The sequence below is a fragment of the Hemicordylus capensis genome, chromosome 5 (assembly GCF_027244095.1).
Source record: "Hemicordylus capensis ecotype Gifberg chromosome 5, rHemCap1.1.pri, whole genome shotgun sequence".
NCBI lineage: Eukaryota > Metazoa > Chordata > Lepidosauria > Squamata > Cordylidae > Hemicordylus > Hemicordylus capensis.
Genome location: NC_069661.1, coordinates 237,321,201 through 237,338,391, shown reverse-complemented (window position 1 = coordinate 237,338,391; position 17,191 = coordinate 237,321,201). Strand labels below are relative to the sequence as shown.

Genomic DNA, 17,191 nt, shown 5'->3' with positions numbered 1-17,191 from the left:
TATGGAAGGGGGAAAGTGCATTTCTGCATGGGCGAGCTATGTCCCACGTGTTAGATTTCTGAAACAGAAATGGGGGTGCTGGTGGGTACAAGCTACTTGTCTGAGGGAGGAACTTTCCCCCTCCCCCCCCCAATGTTCCCTGATCTGGTGAACATATATGGACACACAGCTCCCATAAAAGATGTGCTTTTCCAGATATGCATTACTGGTCACCCATCTTATTGCTGAAAAACATGACATCTCCGCTTCCTCTAGCAATGTGTGGCCTTTCCTACATTACAAAACACTGGGTGTGCTGTTTTTAAGAGGGCAAAAATATTAACCATTGAAAAATGAATCATGTGGCGTGAAATACTATCATCATGTAAACACAGGTATGTTGTTTTTTTTTAAATGTTGATTGTTAACAGGAATAGAGCCTCCCATGTACACTGTGCATCTATTTACCATTAAGAGCAGCCCCCATTCTTGTGACCAAAACCTTTCAGCACGCATCACATGTGAAAAAATTGCCACTACACTTCTTGTCACTCATTATACGCCCTGAAACCTGAAAGTTAGATCAGGATCTTTACTATTAAAGTTAAAACTGTCTTTTCCCCCTTCCCATGATTTGAGAAGCAACCAACCTGGACAGTACTTACAGCTAGCTTCTCTCCATTTCAGGGAAAGCCTGTTGCTCCACCAGTAGCCTCCACTCAGAGACAACATGATGGTTACTGTTTTCCCCACGGTGTCTTGTGCCTGCCAGCCAGGCTGGCGCACGTTCTTGCAGGGCAGAACAGCAATCTGGCTAATCTAGAAGACAAAAGCAGAGCAAAGAGCATATGGCTGTCAGGTCTCTAATGGAATCATACATAGTTGACTCAACCTAGAAAGGCAACCTTTTGTCAGGCAAGGTGAGGAGTCTTCCCTAAGTTGGTGTTTTGTTTTGTGTGTGTGTGTTTTTTTAGAAGTGCCTGCAGATGATTTGCAGGTGGGAGGAGCACAACCACAATGATGCTGGGCATGTGTATTGCATGCAGGTTTCCTACACTGGTCACAGACTCACAGCAATTGCTCCACTGCACACAGTGCACATGCACAATACTATCTTGGAAGTGTTTCCTAATAGTTGGGGAAGGAGGAAGCCAACAAGGTGGAGTGGGGCAATGGTGGAAGGGACAGCAAACAAGCTAAAGCCAGCCCTGCCAGCCTGTTAGGGATCTTGAAACCAAATTTGAGTGTACTACAAGCAGGGCATAAGAATAGCCAAATGCTGTTCAGCACTGGCAGGGGGTGGGACACACACACACAAATAGATTAGAGGAGTCCGTGGCTTACATTTTTTTTAAAAAGCACCTTAAAAATAATGTTTAGGCATTGAAGTGGGGGGCAGTTGAGTTATAGTGCTGTGCTGATCACTAAATGCATCATATATGCCCATGTGATTCCTTGTAACCACGTTCGACACACAGTGATTCCAATAACAATGAACTACTTGGGGGGAGTACTGCATTTCCCCAAGGTGCAAACACAGTACAGGTTTGGTGAGCTGACAAGATACGTTACTGTAACAGAAAAGCAACCTTGAGGAAAGATGTGCAGACTGTGTGCCACAAATGAGAAACAGTTGAGTGCTTTGCATGCATTTTGTTTCTGTTGAAGTTGAGAGAGCCAGGCTGATCTGTCATCACAGGATTCTTTATCAGAGGCCATTTTCCAGACAGGCTGAGGTAATTCTCCACCCAGTGCTGACCCCTATTTTCCTAACATTCCTAGGACCTGCCGGGCATGTTTATATGGTATCTTCCCAAGATTTGGTACCTTCTTTGTTATGTACTGTGTTGTACAGACTTTGGTGTCTTTGTTGCTGTTGTTTGTTCTGCACCCACTGGTTAATTTGTAAAAGGAGAAGTGACAACCAGGCTTCAATGTTCCTGAAAGCTAAACCTTCTGACCTAAACACCCTGACCTTCTAATCCCTGATATGTGCATCTGCTCACTGGTGAGAGGATGCCACTCTTCTTGTGCTCAGAGGCAATCCAGGGGCTGGTTCACATGCACATGTCCATTGATTCTGATTTTCAAACTTGTATGCTCTGCTTTTTAGACATGCATCAAATGTGATCATCCTATGAAGATCAAATGATGACTTGCATGTGTGAATGGTCCATCAGTGGGGTGGGGCTGTAGCTCAGTGGCAGAGCATCTGCTTTGCATGCAGAACGCCCTAGGTTCAGTCCCTGGCAGCATCTCCAGGTAGGGCTGGGAGAGGCTCCTGCCTGAAACCTTAGAGAGTTGTTGCCAGTCAGTGTAGACAATACTGAGCTAGATAAAGCACTGCTCTGATTCAGAATAAAGCAGTTTCCTATGTTTCTATCACAGATCTGACACCACAGAAAGAACTTTCAGGTCACTTCAGACAAATGCTTCTCAGTGGTTCACATACCCAGCTATCAGCATGTAGTAATAAAGTGCAGAAAAAGGCAAGTTAACCATATGCATGTGTGAACTAGCCCTAGCATTACCTCACCAGCTAGCACTCAAAGGCTAGCACTCAAAGCAAGTTCTAAGACTTACCCTTGGTGATCGCTGAAGATGCCTGCCACCCCATTTATTTCCCCCTCATCAGCTACGGTGCCTCATCCAGCACTCTGTGCTAGGAGTGTGCAGAAACAGTTCAATAGCAAACTGGTCCACCATGAACCGGGCTGCTTTCAGGGCCGGACTGGGGACACTGAGAGGGTGGTGGAATGTATGTGGGGAGGGTGCCAACTTCTGAGCAGAACAGGTAATTAAGGGTGGGAGGTGGGGCGCACTGGGAATATGCCCTGTTGCCCTGTGGGCCAGTCTGAGCCTGGCTGGTTTGAATGCGAACTGGATTGGCCTTCAGGAAAGGCAGACTGGTCTGAGATTGAACCAAATTCTGACTGGTTCATCAGTTCAAGAGGCTATGTGGATGGGAAAAGTTGCTTGTAAAATAAAGGGGAAAGACACCCAATGGTGCAGCGGGCAAATGACTTGACTTAGCAAGCGAGAGGTTGCCAGTTTGAATCCCCGCTGGTATGTTTCCCAGACTATGTTTCCCAGACTATGGGAAACACCTATATTAGGCAGCAGCGATATAGGAAGATGCTGAAGGCATCCTCTCATACTGCGTGGGAAAGGGTAATGGTAAACTCCTCCTGTATTCTACCAAAGAAAACCACATGGCTCTGTGGTTGCCCGGAGTCGACACCGGCTCAACAGCATACTTTACCTTAAAATAAACAGGATAAAGCTTAAGTTATGGTGGCTGGTAAGGGAAAGAGGCACTGGGGTGTGTGTGGTGAGAGCGAGGCACCTTTAAGAGTAAATGAGAAGGTGCTGCTGGCTTATCAGTCCAGGACCACTCCTTCCCTGAAAATCTGCAGCGGCACTCCCCCAGCAGCCCAGCTGCGTGGCACTCAGTCACTTGCGTGGAGGCCATTTGCATGACACACATGTCTGCGTGGCCATGCAGATGGCCTCCATGCCTGTGCAAGGCCAGGTGGATGAGGGTCTGGCCAGCAGCCATGCCACTGGGCCCCTGGGGGCGGGCACCGCAGACCAGTACGCTGGCAGCACTTTCTCATTTACTCTTAAAGGCAAGGTGCTCTTGCCACTCTCGCCAGTGCCGCCTGCCCTCACCGGTAGCCCTAACTTATTTTTTATTTTATTTTATTTATATATCGCGGTTCCAAAAATGGCTCAGGGCAGTTTACATCAAAATGAAAACACCACAATTAAAATAAAAACTAAATCAATTAAACCATTAAAATCATCTTAATCAAAATCAACTTAAGCTTTATTCCCTTTAGTTTACAAGCAACTTTCCCCACCCACATAGCCTCTTGAACCGGTTCGAGCTGGTTCAGTCGAATTGACCTGCTGGCTAGTTGGTTCAACTGAACCGGTCTGCATCCCAGCAGATCAGTCCAAATTTGGTCCAAATGTGGACTGAACCATAGAAAGTGGTCTGCGCACCCCCCTACAGTGTGCCTCGCAGGGGTGAGATGCACTGAAATGCACTGAAATCCCTGCTTTAGAGCTTCCTCCACCATCACCCAGGGCAGAAATAAATGCATGACATAAATGTACGGCCATCGCCCCTAGGATAGACTTAAGGCTATATGTGGCACCCAGTTCCCTTCTACATCCCTTCAGGATGGCAGAGCAGAGGCATTGCCTGCAAGGGGGTGCCCATCCTCAGCAGGAGGGGTACAGTATCTTCATTATGCAGCAGTGGGGGGTACAAGGGTCTTCTTCATTATGCCGCTGCTGAAGGAGAAGTGCTGGGAGGTGGTAGGGGAACGGTAGGAATGACATCTGAATCCTAAGGAGGTGTTTGTATTGGGGGAGGGGGTGAGCATCCTCATTAGAAACCCCCAAGATCATCAGCTGTCCCCTGGTGATAGCAATGAGCCACCATGACAACAGGTCCTCCCCTGCCCTTCAGCTAGCAAAAGCAGGCAAGGTATGCAGGAGGAGGGGTCACTGTTTCTGAGGTGCATCATTCACAGCTTCTCCTTCTGCTCTTTCGGGTTCATTCAGGGGACAGTTTTGCAACCCACCCACCCACTGTGGGCTCCGATGGGCGAGATTTCCTTCTAGAATCGGACTTTTCTCTCCCCCTACCCACATCTCTCTCGCCGCCGCTGCTTCTCTTCCCCCCCCCCCCTTCCCTCCCGCGCCTGCTCCTGAAAAATGTTATGTCTCCCTTTTGGCTTTATTTTTAGATGTATATAATATGCCCGAAGCTCAGTCCACGTCCACCACTCCTCTTGCCGCCCCTCATTCATTTATTTTGATGGGCAATCAAATCCTCCCAAAGGCTCTTACATTCACACAGCACAGAAAGGTGAGAGGATTTGGTTCGGGTTTGCGAAAGCTGTGGAGAGAGAGATAATCTGGCACGAGGGGGTTGAGATGAAAGAAACTGAGAACATTTGCGAAAAGATCAGCCCCCCTCTGGCTCCAGAAACACCCAGGATTGAGTTGGAATCTCTTCTGATACTTCCTTGCAATGGGAAAAGCCTCGAGCTCCTTTGTGCCTGCCAGAGCGCAGGAATCCCACCACCTCGCTCCGTCTTCTCGCTTTCCCCCAGTGCCCTTTGGAGAGCCTCCCTTCCTCTCCTCTTCCTCAGGGCAACGCAGGAGCGCTTACCTGGGGATGCTCTGCTCCCGCGCCTGGGCTCTGGCCAAGTCCACCTTCTTTCTGCTCTCTTCCCCTGCCGCCTCGACTCCCAGCAAACAGGCTCGCAGGCAGCTCCTCTCCGAGTCTGTGTCCTATTTAACTCCCCTACCCCACAGGAACCAGCGGCAGAGTTAAGCTGACAGCCACAGAGACTTAGCTGAGCTGGCTGGCTGCTCTGGATGGCTGGACTCCAGAGTTGATCAGTTTCAAATCCTGTTGTGGAATGATCCCGTCCTTCCTTTCCCTGAGGTATTAGGAACTGCCTGCCACTCTCTGCCGCTCTCCTTCCCATCCCCATAGCTCAGCCTGGCTTTCCCTGGGTGGTTGTTGTTATTACAGCTGGCACAGATTCTATTGACAACCCACCTGTATCGCTGAGCTCAAGTGCAAGCAAAGGGAACACACCTTTTGAGAGGATAACTTAAGGCTCCCTCCTGGCTGATTGTGCTGAGAACTTTATTTAAAGCAGAGCCGGCATTTCTTTAAAAAAAAATTTTTTTTTAAGAGTTTAAATTTTCAGAAGGAAAGGTGCGGAAGCTCAAGCCCAACCAGGAGTCACATCAGCCTTTAACCTAGAAGCTCTTTCCCTGAATCCTGCATGAGCTGGTTGTTGTTCCTTAGGGCTGTTTCAAATGCACATATTCATCACTTGATGACTGCAGCATCCAGTGACTGCATGTGTGGCGATGGGCCATCCCAGATCACTCAGATTTTCCATCTCATCTCACCTCATCTCAAACTCAGTGTTTTTCAGTGGAGCCCATTCATGCATTCAGCTGCCATTCATTAATCAAGTGCAGAGAAGTCAGGTGATGTACATATATGTATGAAGCAGACTTGAATGGAGAAGGAAGGGCATTCTGCACATGATGTAGGGCACACTCCTCATGTTTACTCCACATGCTGCAGAGCTGTGCTTTGGCATTAAAAGTGTCTCCGAGGCTGAGTAGTGATCAGTCTCAGCACAAATTAAGCCCTGGATAAAGCCCAGCTCAGGCATCCCTAGAATCTGCTTTCAGTGCCAGGACTCAGCTGTAAAACATGAAGAAATGAGGGGGAGGCTGCTTTTGAGCATGTGCAAAGTACATTTCCTCGACCATTGAGTCTTCACAATATTACAGCCACCCCCCACCCCCCAATATAATTCCTGTGTTGAAGGAACTACACTGGCTGTCAGTGTGTTTCCAAGCAAAATACAAGGTGCTGATTATTACCTATAAAGCCCTAAACAGCTTAGGCCCTGGGTATTTAAGAGAACGTCTTCTTTGCCATGAGCCCCACCACCTGTTCAGATCATCTGGAGAGGTTTGTCTGCGGTTGCCACCAACTCGTTCCTTCTCCGTTGCTGCCCCTGGACTTTGGAATGTGCTCCCTATTGAAATAAGAGCCTCCCCATCTCTGACAACTTTTTAAAAAGGCTCTGAAGGCACATCTATTCACTTTTAATTAGATTTATAGTTTTAATATTTTTCATATTGGGTTTTTAATGTGTTCAGTGTTTTACATGATTTTAATTGTTAATTGATTTGATGTTTTAAATGATTTTAATTGTAAACCGCCCAGAGACACAAGTTTTGGGCGGTATAGAAATATTTTAAATAAAATAATAATAAAATAACTGTGACCAGGTGGCAGAACTTCCAGGTGATCTGAACTCCAACATTTTCAAAATAGAAAAGCACTGACTGTGCTTTTGGGGATGGGGGGATGGCCTTTTTTTTTTTTTTAAATAGAAATTGGCTCTAGTCTGAGCAGAGGTCTCAAGCTGCAGCCCTCCAGCTGCTCCTGGACTGCAACTCCCTTCATTTCAAGTCACAATGGCCAGTACTCAGGGATGATGAGAGTTGTAGGCCAACATCTGAAGGAGGACTGCAGTTTGAGACCCTGCACTATGCCTCTTTTAATTTAAAAAAATCTGTTTGAACAAATTCCAATATAATGGCTTATCTGGAATATATTATACATAATTAGCCATCATTTGAATTATAATGCTCAGTTGTTATAATTAATAGATTCTTACATCCATCATCTGTTCCATCTATCATTCATGATTACTCCTATATTGCTAAAAAGTCTGTATGTGGAGTTATAGTGATAATCTTTCTATATATAATGAAAAACAGCAAATGCATCTCTTCTTCCTAATCCATCCGGTGTCAGAATTCTACGTCTAGCTTCTCCAAATTTGGCCAGATATGCAATTTAAATCATGCAAAAGATACTTAGTACTTTACAGAGCTACATTTCAATAGCTAGAGATGTATTTTGCTTCCAGAATTGTGCAGTGACTAGTTTTACAGCTGTTGGAAAGTTAAAAATCTATTTCTAATGTTCTTGCTTCACCCACATCTTTTAAAAGCCCCATTAAGATATAGATCTTATTTTAATAGAATCAAAATATTTCTCTTTTTAAAATTCTAGTTATTTTTGTCCAGAAAACCAGAATCTCTGTGCCTTTAATAGCTGCATGACAAGAAGAAATTCAGCAGGCACATCCTTTTTCTGTAACAGAAATGCACAGGGAAAGCTGCACCTGTTGAGTTTCTGGTGATTTTACAGAAATTGAAAGCAAGTAAAAGGCACAGGGCCATTGTTGGGTCAGGGGAGGGGTGTCACCTTGAGTCATTACCTTGCAGCAACTTCTGTATCCTTGGTCTTCAAATAGTGAATTAAGACCCACAAGTATTCCATGACTTGATCTAAGAAGAGGTGCAGCAGTGGCATCACCACCATATTTTTTTTTGTTTAGATTTTTTTTTTTAAGAAAATGACAGCAAAAGGACAACCAGATTTAAAGGGGGATGGGAACCCTCTACTTTTCACAACTGAGTAGAAGAGGGAATTTCTGCCAGTACCATTTTTCTAATTCCTCTGTGATAAGCTGCATATATTAAAATTCTCACTTCTGCTCAGTTATAAGAAATATAGGACTCCTGACCTTCTTTTACACCTGGCTTCATAGGAAGATGGATGTGTGTGCTTAAAAAATTAAAACCAGGTCCTGTATTGCAAGTTGTCATTGAAAGAAGGCCTTGAGTCTAAAATGGTCAAAGACATAAGGGTCCCCAGCCTTGGGTACTCATGTGTTGTTGGACTATAACTCCCATCACCCCAAGCTACAATGAGCTTCAGTCATTGTGGCTGGGGATGACGGGAGTTGCAGTCCAACAACATCTGGAGACCTAAGGTTGGAACCCCTGATCTATTATCCAGTGATGTAGTTGCAGATTCAGAAGTGCAGGTGCTCTCCATGACAGCCCCTATGGCCATGCCCACCCCAAAAGCCAGAGAAGCTGTGAAGTACCGGCGCTCCATCCCTGTGCTTCCCCCCTCCACAACACCCCAAATCTCCTTCTCCCTTCAGCAGATCAAAGTATGCAGGGCACACAGTGAAGTCTGTCAGACCCTAATTGGGAATTGAGGGTCTAGGTTAGGTGTTAGATTCAGATACAATCAGTGTGAATGATATAGCAGTACGAACCATGCACCCAATGCAGAGTGGATTGCGGCTTTAAAAATCAAACCCGTACTGCCATCTCAAGTGGTTGAGCTTGTATTTAATCATTACTGTGCAGTGACATTTAAATGTGTAGTCACATGTCCCTGAACAGATGTAGGGTCTATGTCTAGAGAAAGTTAAGTGCAACATATGGCTGCAGTCATAAGCATATTTACATAGAAGTAGGCTCCCTTGAAATAATTGAAATTTACCTCTGAGTAAATGTGTGTAAGGTCATGGGGTACATTCTGTTGGAATTAGTGGGAGTGAAATATACAGTTACGCTTAGGCTGATCTGTGTGGGGACTCATTTCTTTTGGACAAGATATTGGATTATGAATGTCTCTTTGGACCCTTAAAACTCTAGAGCTTCAATTGTATTTTCAATTCATGTTTACTCAAAAGTCCCAACAAATTCAGTGGGATTTTTCCCCCAAGTAAGGTTGTAATCATAAGCATACTTATTAAAGAGGAAGTCTATTGAACTCAATGGGATTTGCGTCATTAGAATATTTTTAATATTGTTCTGCCATGTGTTTAGGATTGCAGCTGTAAATATGTTAACTTTTGCTGGATTACCAATGTAATCCATTTACATATTTGTGTAGAAAGCTTCACCCAATGATCTTAGCAGGTGAACAGATTTATAAGTGAGGAGATGGGCCTTTCAGTACTACAGCCCTAAGTAGTTTAGAACTCTGAAAGTGATTTTTATAACCTGCACTTTGAATTGCACCCCAAACTGCAGCCAGAAACACACCTGTGGACTTTGCTGCTGATTTAACAAGAAGGTGAATGCTCCCACTGGTACCAGTGAAAACTCTCACAGCATCATTTTGTACTAGATTAACCTTCTGAACAGTCTTTAAAGGCAGCCCCGTATGGGGTCTATTACAGTAGTCCAGTTATACTGGAGACTATCTGGACCATGGCCAGGTCCATCCTCTCCAGAAACAGGTCCAGTTGGCACTGTAGTCTAAGCTGGACAAATGCATTCCTGGCCACAACTGTCAGCAGGGCATTCAGGAGTAGCACCAGGTCCAGGAGCACTAAGCTGTGAACCTGATCTTCCAAGAGGCATCCAATCAGAACAGGCTGGCACTCTACCACTGGATCAGCTATTCTTGTCAACAACAGCACTTCTGTTTTATTTGGATTTAATTTCATGTTGTTTGCCCATATCCAACCCATTACTAACCTCATACAGTGGTTCAGAATCTCCGCATCCTTTCTGGACTCAGACAGAAAATGAAGACAGAGCTGCGTATCATCTATATACCGGTGACCTCCAACTCTAGAACTCCGGATGATCTCCCCTAGCAATTTCATGTTGATGTTAAACAGCATAGGGGACAAAATGGAACCCTGCAAGGTGCTATAGACCAGTGGCCATAGTTTTGAGCAGGTGCACACAACCACAGCATTGCCTTCTGGAATATGCCATCCAGGAAGGATTGGAACCACTGCAAAACGGTGCCTCCAAGTTCCATTCCAGTCAAGTGATCTAGAAGGATTCCATGGCTGATAGTATCAAAAGCCACTGAGAGGTCCAGTAGAACCAACAGAATATATTCCCCCATCTGGTTCCTCACATAAGTAATTCATCAGAACAGCCAAAGCTGTTTCAGTCCCAAAACTGGGAGAGAAGCCAAAATGAAATGGGACAAGATAAATCTCTTTCATCAGGAAATCCCTGGAGTGGGACCGTCATCACATGCTCAAGCACCTTGCCCAGAAATTGAATATTGGATAATGGTTGGTAGTTAGCCGATACAATGGGATGTAGAGAGGGTTTTTAAGCAGAGTTCTATGCACTGCTGTTTTAAACAAGACAGTACACCTCCTTCTCTCAGAGAATCACTGATCACTCTCTCCATCAGCTCAGCTAGTCCTGTTCTGGCTGCTTTAACTAGCCAAAAGGAGCAAGGGTTGAGTGCACAAGTAGCCAGACTCACACTTTCAGTAATCCCACCCATATCCACAGGCTTCAGAACCTGAAAAGAATCCCTAACAACAGGATGAGAAGCTGCCAAATATATATTAATTAGTTCTGTCAACATAGAATCCATCTTGGAATGAATACAAGTGATTTTATCTGCATAGTAACTTGCAAACTAGTCACATTGGGCTACAGAAAAATCCTCCATCACCTTCTGTGATTCCTGATGCAGGAGACTTCTCACTACTTGGAACACCTCTGCTGACCAACATGTAATATCTAAATTTATTAACATAAATGCCTCAATCTTCACTTATTCTAGCCACTGTATTGCATCAGGTCTGGCCTTTCAACTCTCTCAGGCTCCCTCCCTCATATCAATCTGATCTGTGGTCTGTCTAGCCCAGTATGTTGTCTTCACCAGGAAAAAGAGCAGGAGGCTTTAGAATTTTAGTAGTAAAGAATACTGTACTAAAAGTCACTCAATTCCTTGCCACTTGGTCTCAGCAGTCTAAGATATTAGAGATAGACACCCAAAACCTTTGGATGGCTGCTCTGAATACCCTGCTTAAAAACTGTATTTTTATTGTCCCTTAATTTCTGAATTCAGTTATACTATTGGCCTTGATTATTTCTGGTTGCAGAGATTTCTGGAAGTGAACTCTCCATTCATGCTATTGTGGTTTCAGTGATTAAGAATCATAATGCTCAAAGGGTTTTTATTTATTTGTTTGTTTATTTTAAAATAATAATATTTTTAATAATTTTACCATTCATAATAATTTTAATTAATAATAATTTAATTAATAATAATTTTACCATTATTGCTCTGTGTGTCCTTGCAACATCTCTATTGAGTAAAACTTTTCCATGGTCCTATTGACAGATGGGAAATTGAGACTGATCTAGGAAGTAATGAATCAGGAATTTGAACACAAGTCTCCAAGCACTAAGCCCAGACTCTAACACTGCCCTACACATTTAAATGACTTGACCAGCAAGCCAGAGGTTGCCGGTTTGAATCCCCGCTGGTATGTTTCCCAGACTATGGGAAACACCTGTATCGGGCAGCAGTGCTGTAGGAAGATGCTGAAATACATCATCTCATACTGCATGGGAGATGACAATGGTAAGCCCATCCTGTATTCTACCAAAGACAACTACAGGGCTCTGTGGTCGCCAGGACTCGACACCGACTCAACAGCACACTTTACCTTTACCTTCTTCACTATGAGCCCCACAGCCCATTGAGATCATCTGGAGATATTTGTCTCCAGCTCGTCTAATGGCTACACAGAGACAGGCCTTCTCTGTTGGTGCCCCAAGATTCTCTGCTGAAGGTCTGTGCTGAAGGTCAAGCTTTTTAACTAGACCTGTGTTTTTAAAATTGGTTTTTAAGGTTTTAATTTCAGTTTACATTTATTTATGTTGCTGTAAACCACCCAGAGATGGAAGTTTTGGATGCTGTACTAAATGGCACAGCGGAGAAATGACTTGACTAGCAAGCTAGATGTTGCTGGTTCGAATCCCCGCTGGTATGTTTCCCAGACTATGGGAAACATCTATATCAGGCAGCAGTGATATAGGAAGATGCATAATCTCATACTGCGCGGGAGATGGCAATGGTAAACCCCTCCTGTATTCTACCAAAGACCACCACAGGGCTCTGTGGTCGCCAGGACTCGACACCAACTCAACAGCACACTTTATCTTTTACTAAATAAATAAATACACGTGGTACAAATATCAGTGGTAGATAAATAAATATTTGGGGGTGGAATAGGAATCTAGGAGTTTTGTGCCCAAATTTTGTATCCTCTAGAATCATATCGGCAAACTGTGTTTGTCAAAGGGAGCAGAGGTTGTTTGTTACAGATTTGTATCAAGTAATGGCTGCAACAGACACCAGCAATAATAAAACATTGAGTGCATGAGACCATATGTACACATATCAGTGAGTGGCACTGAAGAGCTTCTCAGGGCCGAGTTGCCTTAGTTGCCAGCAGAGTTGGGCAAGGGATAGAGAACGATTTAAGGATATTACCTTGCAGATTCTCTCCTCAACCTCATGCATGCACAAATATTCGGATGCTCTTGCTCACAGTACCTGCATTATTACAATACAGATCCCTTCTCAGGGGATGTGGAAAGTCACTGTATCACATTTCAGTGTTTCGGTTAGCATGAAAATAGGCTTTGGGACAGTATAGGGCAAAGACAGTGACTGCCTGCATCTAAACTGATTATTTTGTTTGTTTATTTATTTATTGTTAAATTTGTATACCGCCTTTCATTAAAACAACTCCAAGGTGATTAGCATGTCCCAATGTGATTCAGCATAGGAACATAGGAAACTGCCATATACTGAGTCAGACCATTGGTCTATCTAGCTCATTATTGTCTTCACAGACTGGCAGCGGCTTCTCCAAAGTTGCAGGCAAGAATCTCTCTCAGCCCTATCTTGGAGAAGCCAGGGAGGGAACTTGAAACCTTCTGCTCTTCCCAGAGCGGCTTCATCCAAAGGGGAATATCTTGCATTGCTCACACATCAAGTCTCCCATTCATATGCAACCAGGGCAGACCCTGCTTAGCTATGGGGACAAGTCATGCTTACCACAAGACCAGCTCTCCTCTCCACAGACCAGCTCTCTTCTACAACATAGAGGTCTTTAATGAACTCAACCTACACACCTGACCAGGGCCGGCATCACTGCCAAGGGGCCAATGCTAATCCCTGAGACCACCCCTGTCCCCATAGACTTTGTGTGGTGGTGGCGGCAGAGCCCCTCTCATGAGGCCTGGCCCACCCAGATTGGGGGAGCCCCTGGAGGGTAGATTGTCAAAGGCCTCCTAAAACCTGGAGCTGGTCCTGCACCTGATATCCATGCCGCCGCCCCACCCCAAAAAGCAACAACAACCAATCATAGAAATGCCCTTAAGTTGGTAGAAATTCCATTAAACAAGATGAAGCAGAGATGTTTTCCTATAAGAGCACTGGGACTTGTTTATTCATTTAGCTAGGCATTGATCTCCTGGGTCTCAATCTGGGTCTCAACCTGAGCTAAAATGGGTTGCAGCATCAGCACCATGTCCATCTTTCAGAGAAAGAAAAAGGGAGAAAGAAGGAAAATATGTACAGAGAGAGAAAAGAGGAAAGAAACAGCATCCCTATCCCTTTTCTCTCACTCTGAAAATAAATTATCCATCAAAATACAGGCAACAGTAATATAAAAGATAAAAATTATTAAAAGGGAGGGTTCCATTTCATATTTTATGGTTAACACTGTAATAAGTAACTGTTTTTGAGAATTTTTAGGCTGCCGGATCCATAACATTTTGAGCACATAACATTAACATACACAGTAAGCCAAATGAAAATTAAAACAGAATAAAAAAACTAGAAGATTCTTTTAAAAATCCATCTCTTTGGGGTGACTCAGAATTGAACTCATCTATGTTACAATCATAGGCCTGTCCAGACAAATACTTCCAAAAATAAAAATTAAACTCTCCAATGGGCTTGTTGAAGGACATGTTGATACATGATATAGCAATAGCAATAGCACTTACATTTATATACCGCTCTATAGCTGGAAGCTCTCTAAGCGGTTTACAGTGATTTAGCATATTGCCCCCCAACATTCTGGGTACTCATTTTACCAACCTCAGAAGGATGGAAGGCTGAGTCAACCTTGAGCCCCTGGTCAGGATCAAACTTGTAACCTTCTGGTTACAGGGCGGCAGTTTTACCACTGCACCACCAGGGGCTCCTAAATGCCTGATATGGCATTTAGAGTTGCCATGCTGCCTGGATAGTCAGCCCTTCCCCCCCACCCCCTTGGGATTTTGGTCATACCATCTGGTGTCACTTTAGGGCTTTGCTATCCTGATGTCTTTGCTTTGTTTTTGTTTTTTTAAGTCTCAAGTTTTTACTTTCAAAATATGTTTCAGAGATATTAGGGGAAATGTGCAGTCAGTATGACCTTGCTTTTTAGCCAGTGGATGGAAGTTTGTGCTTATAATTGATGTGAAATTGGCTATTGAAGAAACAGAAAAATGGCTTGTCACCAATTGGTTAGAATCATGGACTGGATCTATGCAGTGTGTGTGAATATTCAGAGATTGAGAATATCTTCTCATAATCAAAGGTAAACCCCCAACGTTATAATGTAATTATATCTGGAATAATTTGAATTTGTTTTCTTTGCTAGCATCTTGTTCTGATGCATTTACTATCGTATGGACATTGCGCTCTGGGTTTTGTGACTTTATCTGAGGGAGAGCTGCTTTTGAACATCTGGGCCCATGCAGGTGGGGTCAAGAAGATTGGATCTATGGGCCTTTTGTTCTTTGCAGCATAAAGATTTTTTTATTGATATGAACTCTAAAGTACGAAATTAATTTCTTGATAGCTCAAAAACAGTTATGAAAATCCAATATTTATAAACTTTGGCTCTGCAGTTCGTAATATGGAAGTGATTGGTTCATGTTTCTGCATATTATCTCCGTGCTAACAACGTAGTCTTTACTATTTGCAGACCAAAGTTTCAGATTGTATTGGGGACTTCTAGAAGCCTTATTAATTGTACTTATACAGTGCATGGAGATGGGGATATTCTGAAACAAGGGTAGGTTGTTTTTTTAAAAAAATTCACACCTAGGGCTGAGTTCCTCTGAGTATGTACAGAGAGTTATTTTCCCTAGTCTTTTAAAAAATAATTTATTATGGATTTTTTACAATACACACAAAAAAAATAGAGCCATCTTGACCACTAGCCTTCCCTTCTTTCTTGTTGCCTTATTCTTACTGGGCCCCAACATTTAGTCTGGTTCTGAAAAAACTTTTATTGATTCCAGACCAGGGAATATATTTGAATGGTTCTGCAGACTACCCTGATGAGGCATGGTTTTTTTCTGATGAGGCCTAGGTTTTTTCTGCCTTTCAAATCTCTGGTTTCTTATGCTTTGAAGCATACAAAAAACTCTTTCCCACTGTTCTGGGTTTTCTCCACATGTAGTAGAAATGTCCTCTAGTGTAAGAGGGGGCTGACATAGTCTTGCATGGTTCCCTCCCCCCTGCCCCTTTTTAAAACTATAATCCTGAATGATCAGCCACTGTGTTAGATTTACAAAGGAAGAGGGCATACTTCTCTTAACAGTTGAGATGCAACTAACCTGTGTTAAGTGAGTCAGAGTCTGCACTCTTGCTTGAGAACATAAGTGCCTTTCTGGGTTAGTCCAAGATCAAACATTCTTTGCAAGAATCCTAGCACTAGATAGCTTCCTTGAAAATGGACTATGGTCAAACCTGCCCATTGCTGCCCTTGGGGTCCTCATAGGATATCAGTTGTTACTTGAAATGTAGCTTAACAGGTGATGATGCTTTTCCTAATATGGAAATATTGTGAAAAACTTCACCTGCTTCAATCCTTCATGCCAGACAGCTGTTAAAAGTTCAAGATCCCTGCCAAAAAGAAATTTGGCAAATCTAGATCCCCAACTCACAACTTTCTGTCCCCAGTTTTTGTCATGTCATTCTGTCAAAGAAGTTGCTTTGAAGATATGGACCCTGGTTCAGGAGGCGAAGAAGTTCAACAGATATATAAACTTAGCCAATGTGTGGTAGACTGTTGTTTTTTGTAAAGAAAATTGGCAAACCTAGGTCCCCAACTCTGTGTAAGGGATATATCATGCTGTATCTTTCTGTTCAAATATTCCTATACTGTCACATCTTCCTGAACTGAGCAGAGGATTGGACTGGAAGATTTCCATAGTCCCTTCCAACTTTAAAACTGTAGTATGATTCTATGAACCCACCTGTTTTTGCAGTCTTGGGCAGCCTGCAAAACGAGGAGGTCTGCTGAGTTCTTGTTAAGCCCCCATACATGAATGATAGACTACATTTGATTTGGTGGTGGGTCTCGTATTGTTGTACCCATTAACATATAAGGTGCCTATAGCTTCTGCTATTGATCTTTTGGTGTTAATGTAGAACTTGCATTCCACAATATTGGAGTGTGTGAGGGCAGTATTTGATTTCTCATGTTAACAAAAAAAAAAAATACCACCCCAAAAAACCCCTTCCCAGAGCAATTATGGAAATATATTGATTACCTGGCCTTTGCTCCAGGCAATCTCTGTTTATATGGTCTTGTTGGCACCTTATGGTGAGAAGTGGCACAGCAGGGAAATGCTTGACTAACAAGCAGAAGGTTGCCAGTTCAAATCCCCACTGGTATGTTTCCCAGACTATGAGAAACATCTATGTCAGGCAGCAGCAATATAGGAAGATGCTGAAAGGCATTATCTCATACTGTGTGGGAGGAGGCAATAGTAACCCCCTCCTGTATTCTACCAAAGAAAACCACACAGCTCTGTGGGCACCAGGAGTCGAAACTGACTTGACGGCACACTTTACTTCACTTTACTTTACCTTACAATACCTTACAAATAGGCAAAGTAACATGATGTGGCATGCTGCCTGCTGATATCACTAAATACATTTAAACTTTGAAGGTTTTGTGTTTATGGGTGAGGGATTTTAGCCTATATTGTT

The 17,191-nt window shown here is 43.5% G+C and overlaps 2 protein-coding genes across 11 annotated transcripts in view; one reads left to right on the top strand and one right to left on the bottom strand.

The window, feature by feature from the left end:
* Window positions 1–17,191, top strand: part of CACNA2D4 (calcium voltage-gated channel auxiliary subunit alpha2delta 4) — a 301,745-nt gene that overhangs the window by 203,415 nt on the left and 81,139 nt on the right. The gene's annotated exons all lie outside the window — the stretch shown is intronic.
* Window positions 1–17,191, bottom strand: part of LRTM2 (leucine rich repeats and transmembrane domains 2) — a 40,103-nt gene that overhangs the window by 12,470 nt on the left and 10,442 nt on the right. The window contains exons 1-2 of one of the 4 annotated variants that reach the window (XM_053255031.1): window positions 5,168–5,303; window positions 645–798 (exon numbers count right to left, since the gene is read on the bottom strand). The exons of 1 other annotated variant lie outside the window; for it this stretch is intronic. In XM_053255031.1, the coding sequence (XP_053111006.1) occupies window positions 645–711 (67 nt within the window). In that variant the 5' untranslated portion in view covers window positions 712–798; window positions 5,168–5,303. Of the gene's footprint in view, window positions 1–644; window positions 799–5,167; window positions 5,900–17,191 lie in introns of those variants that run through there. 2 more of the 4 variants (XM_053255030.1, XM_053255028.1) reach the window with 2 other exon arrangements.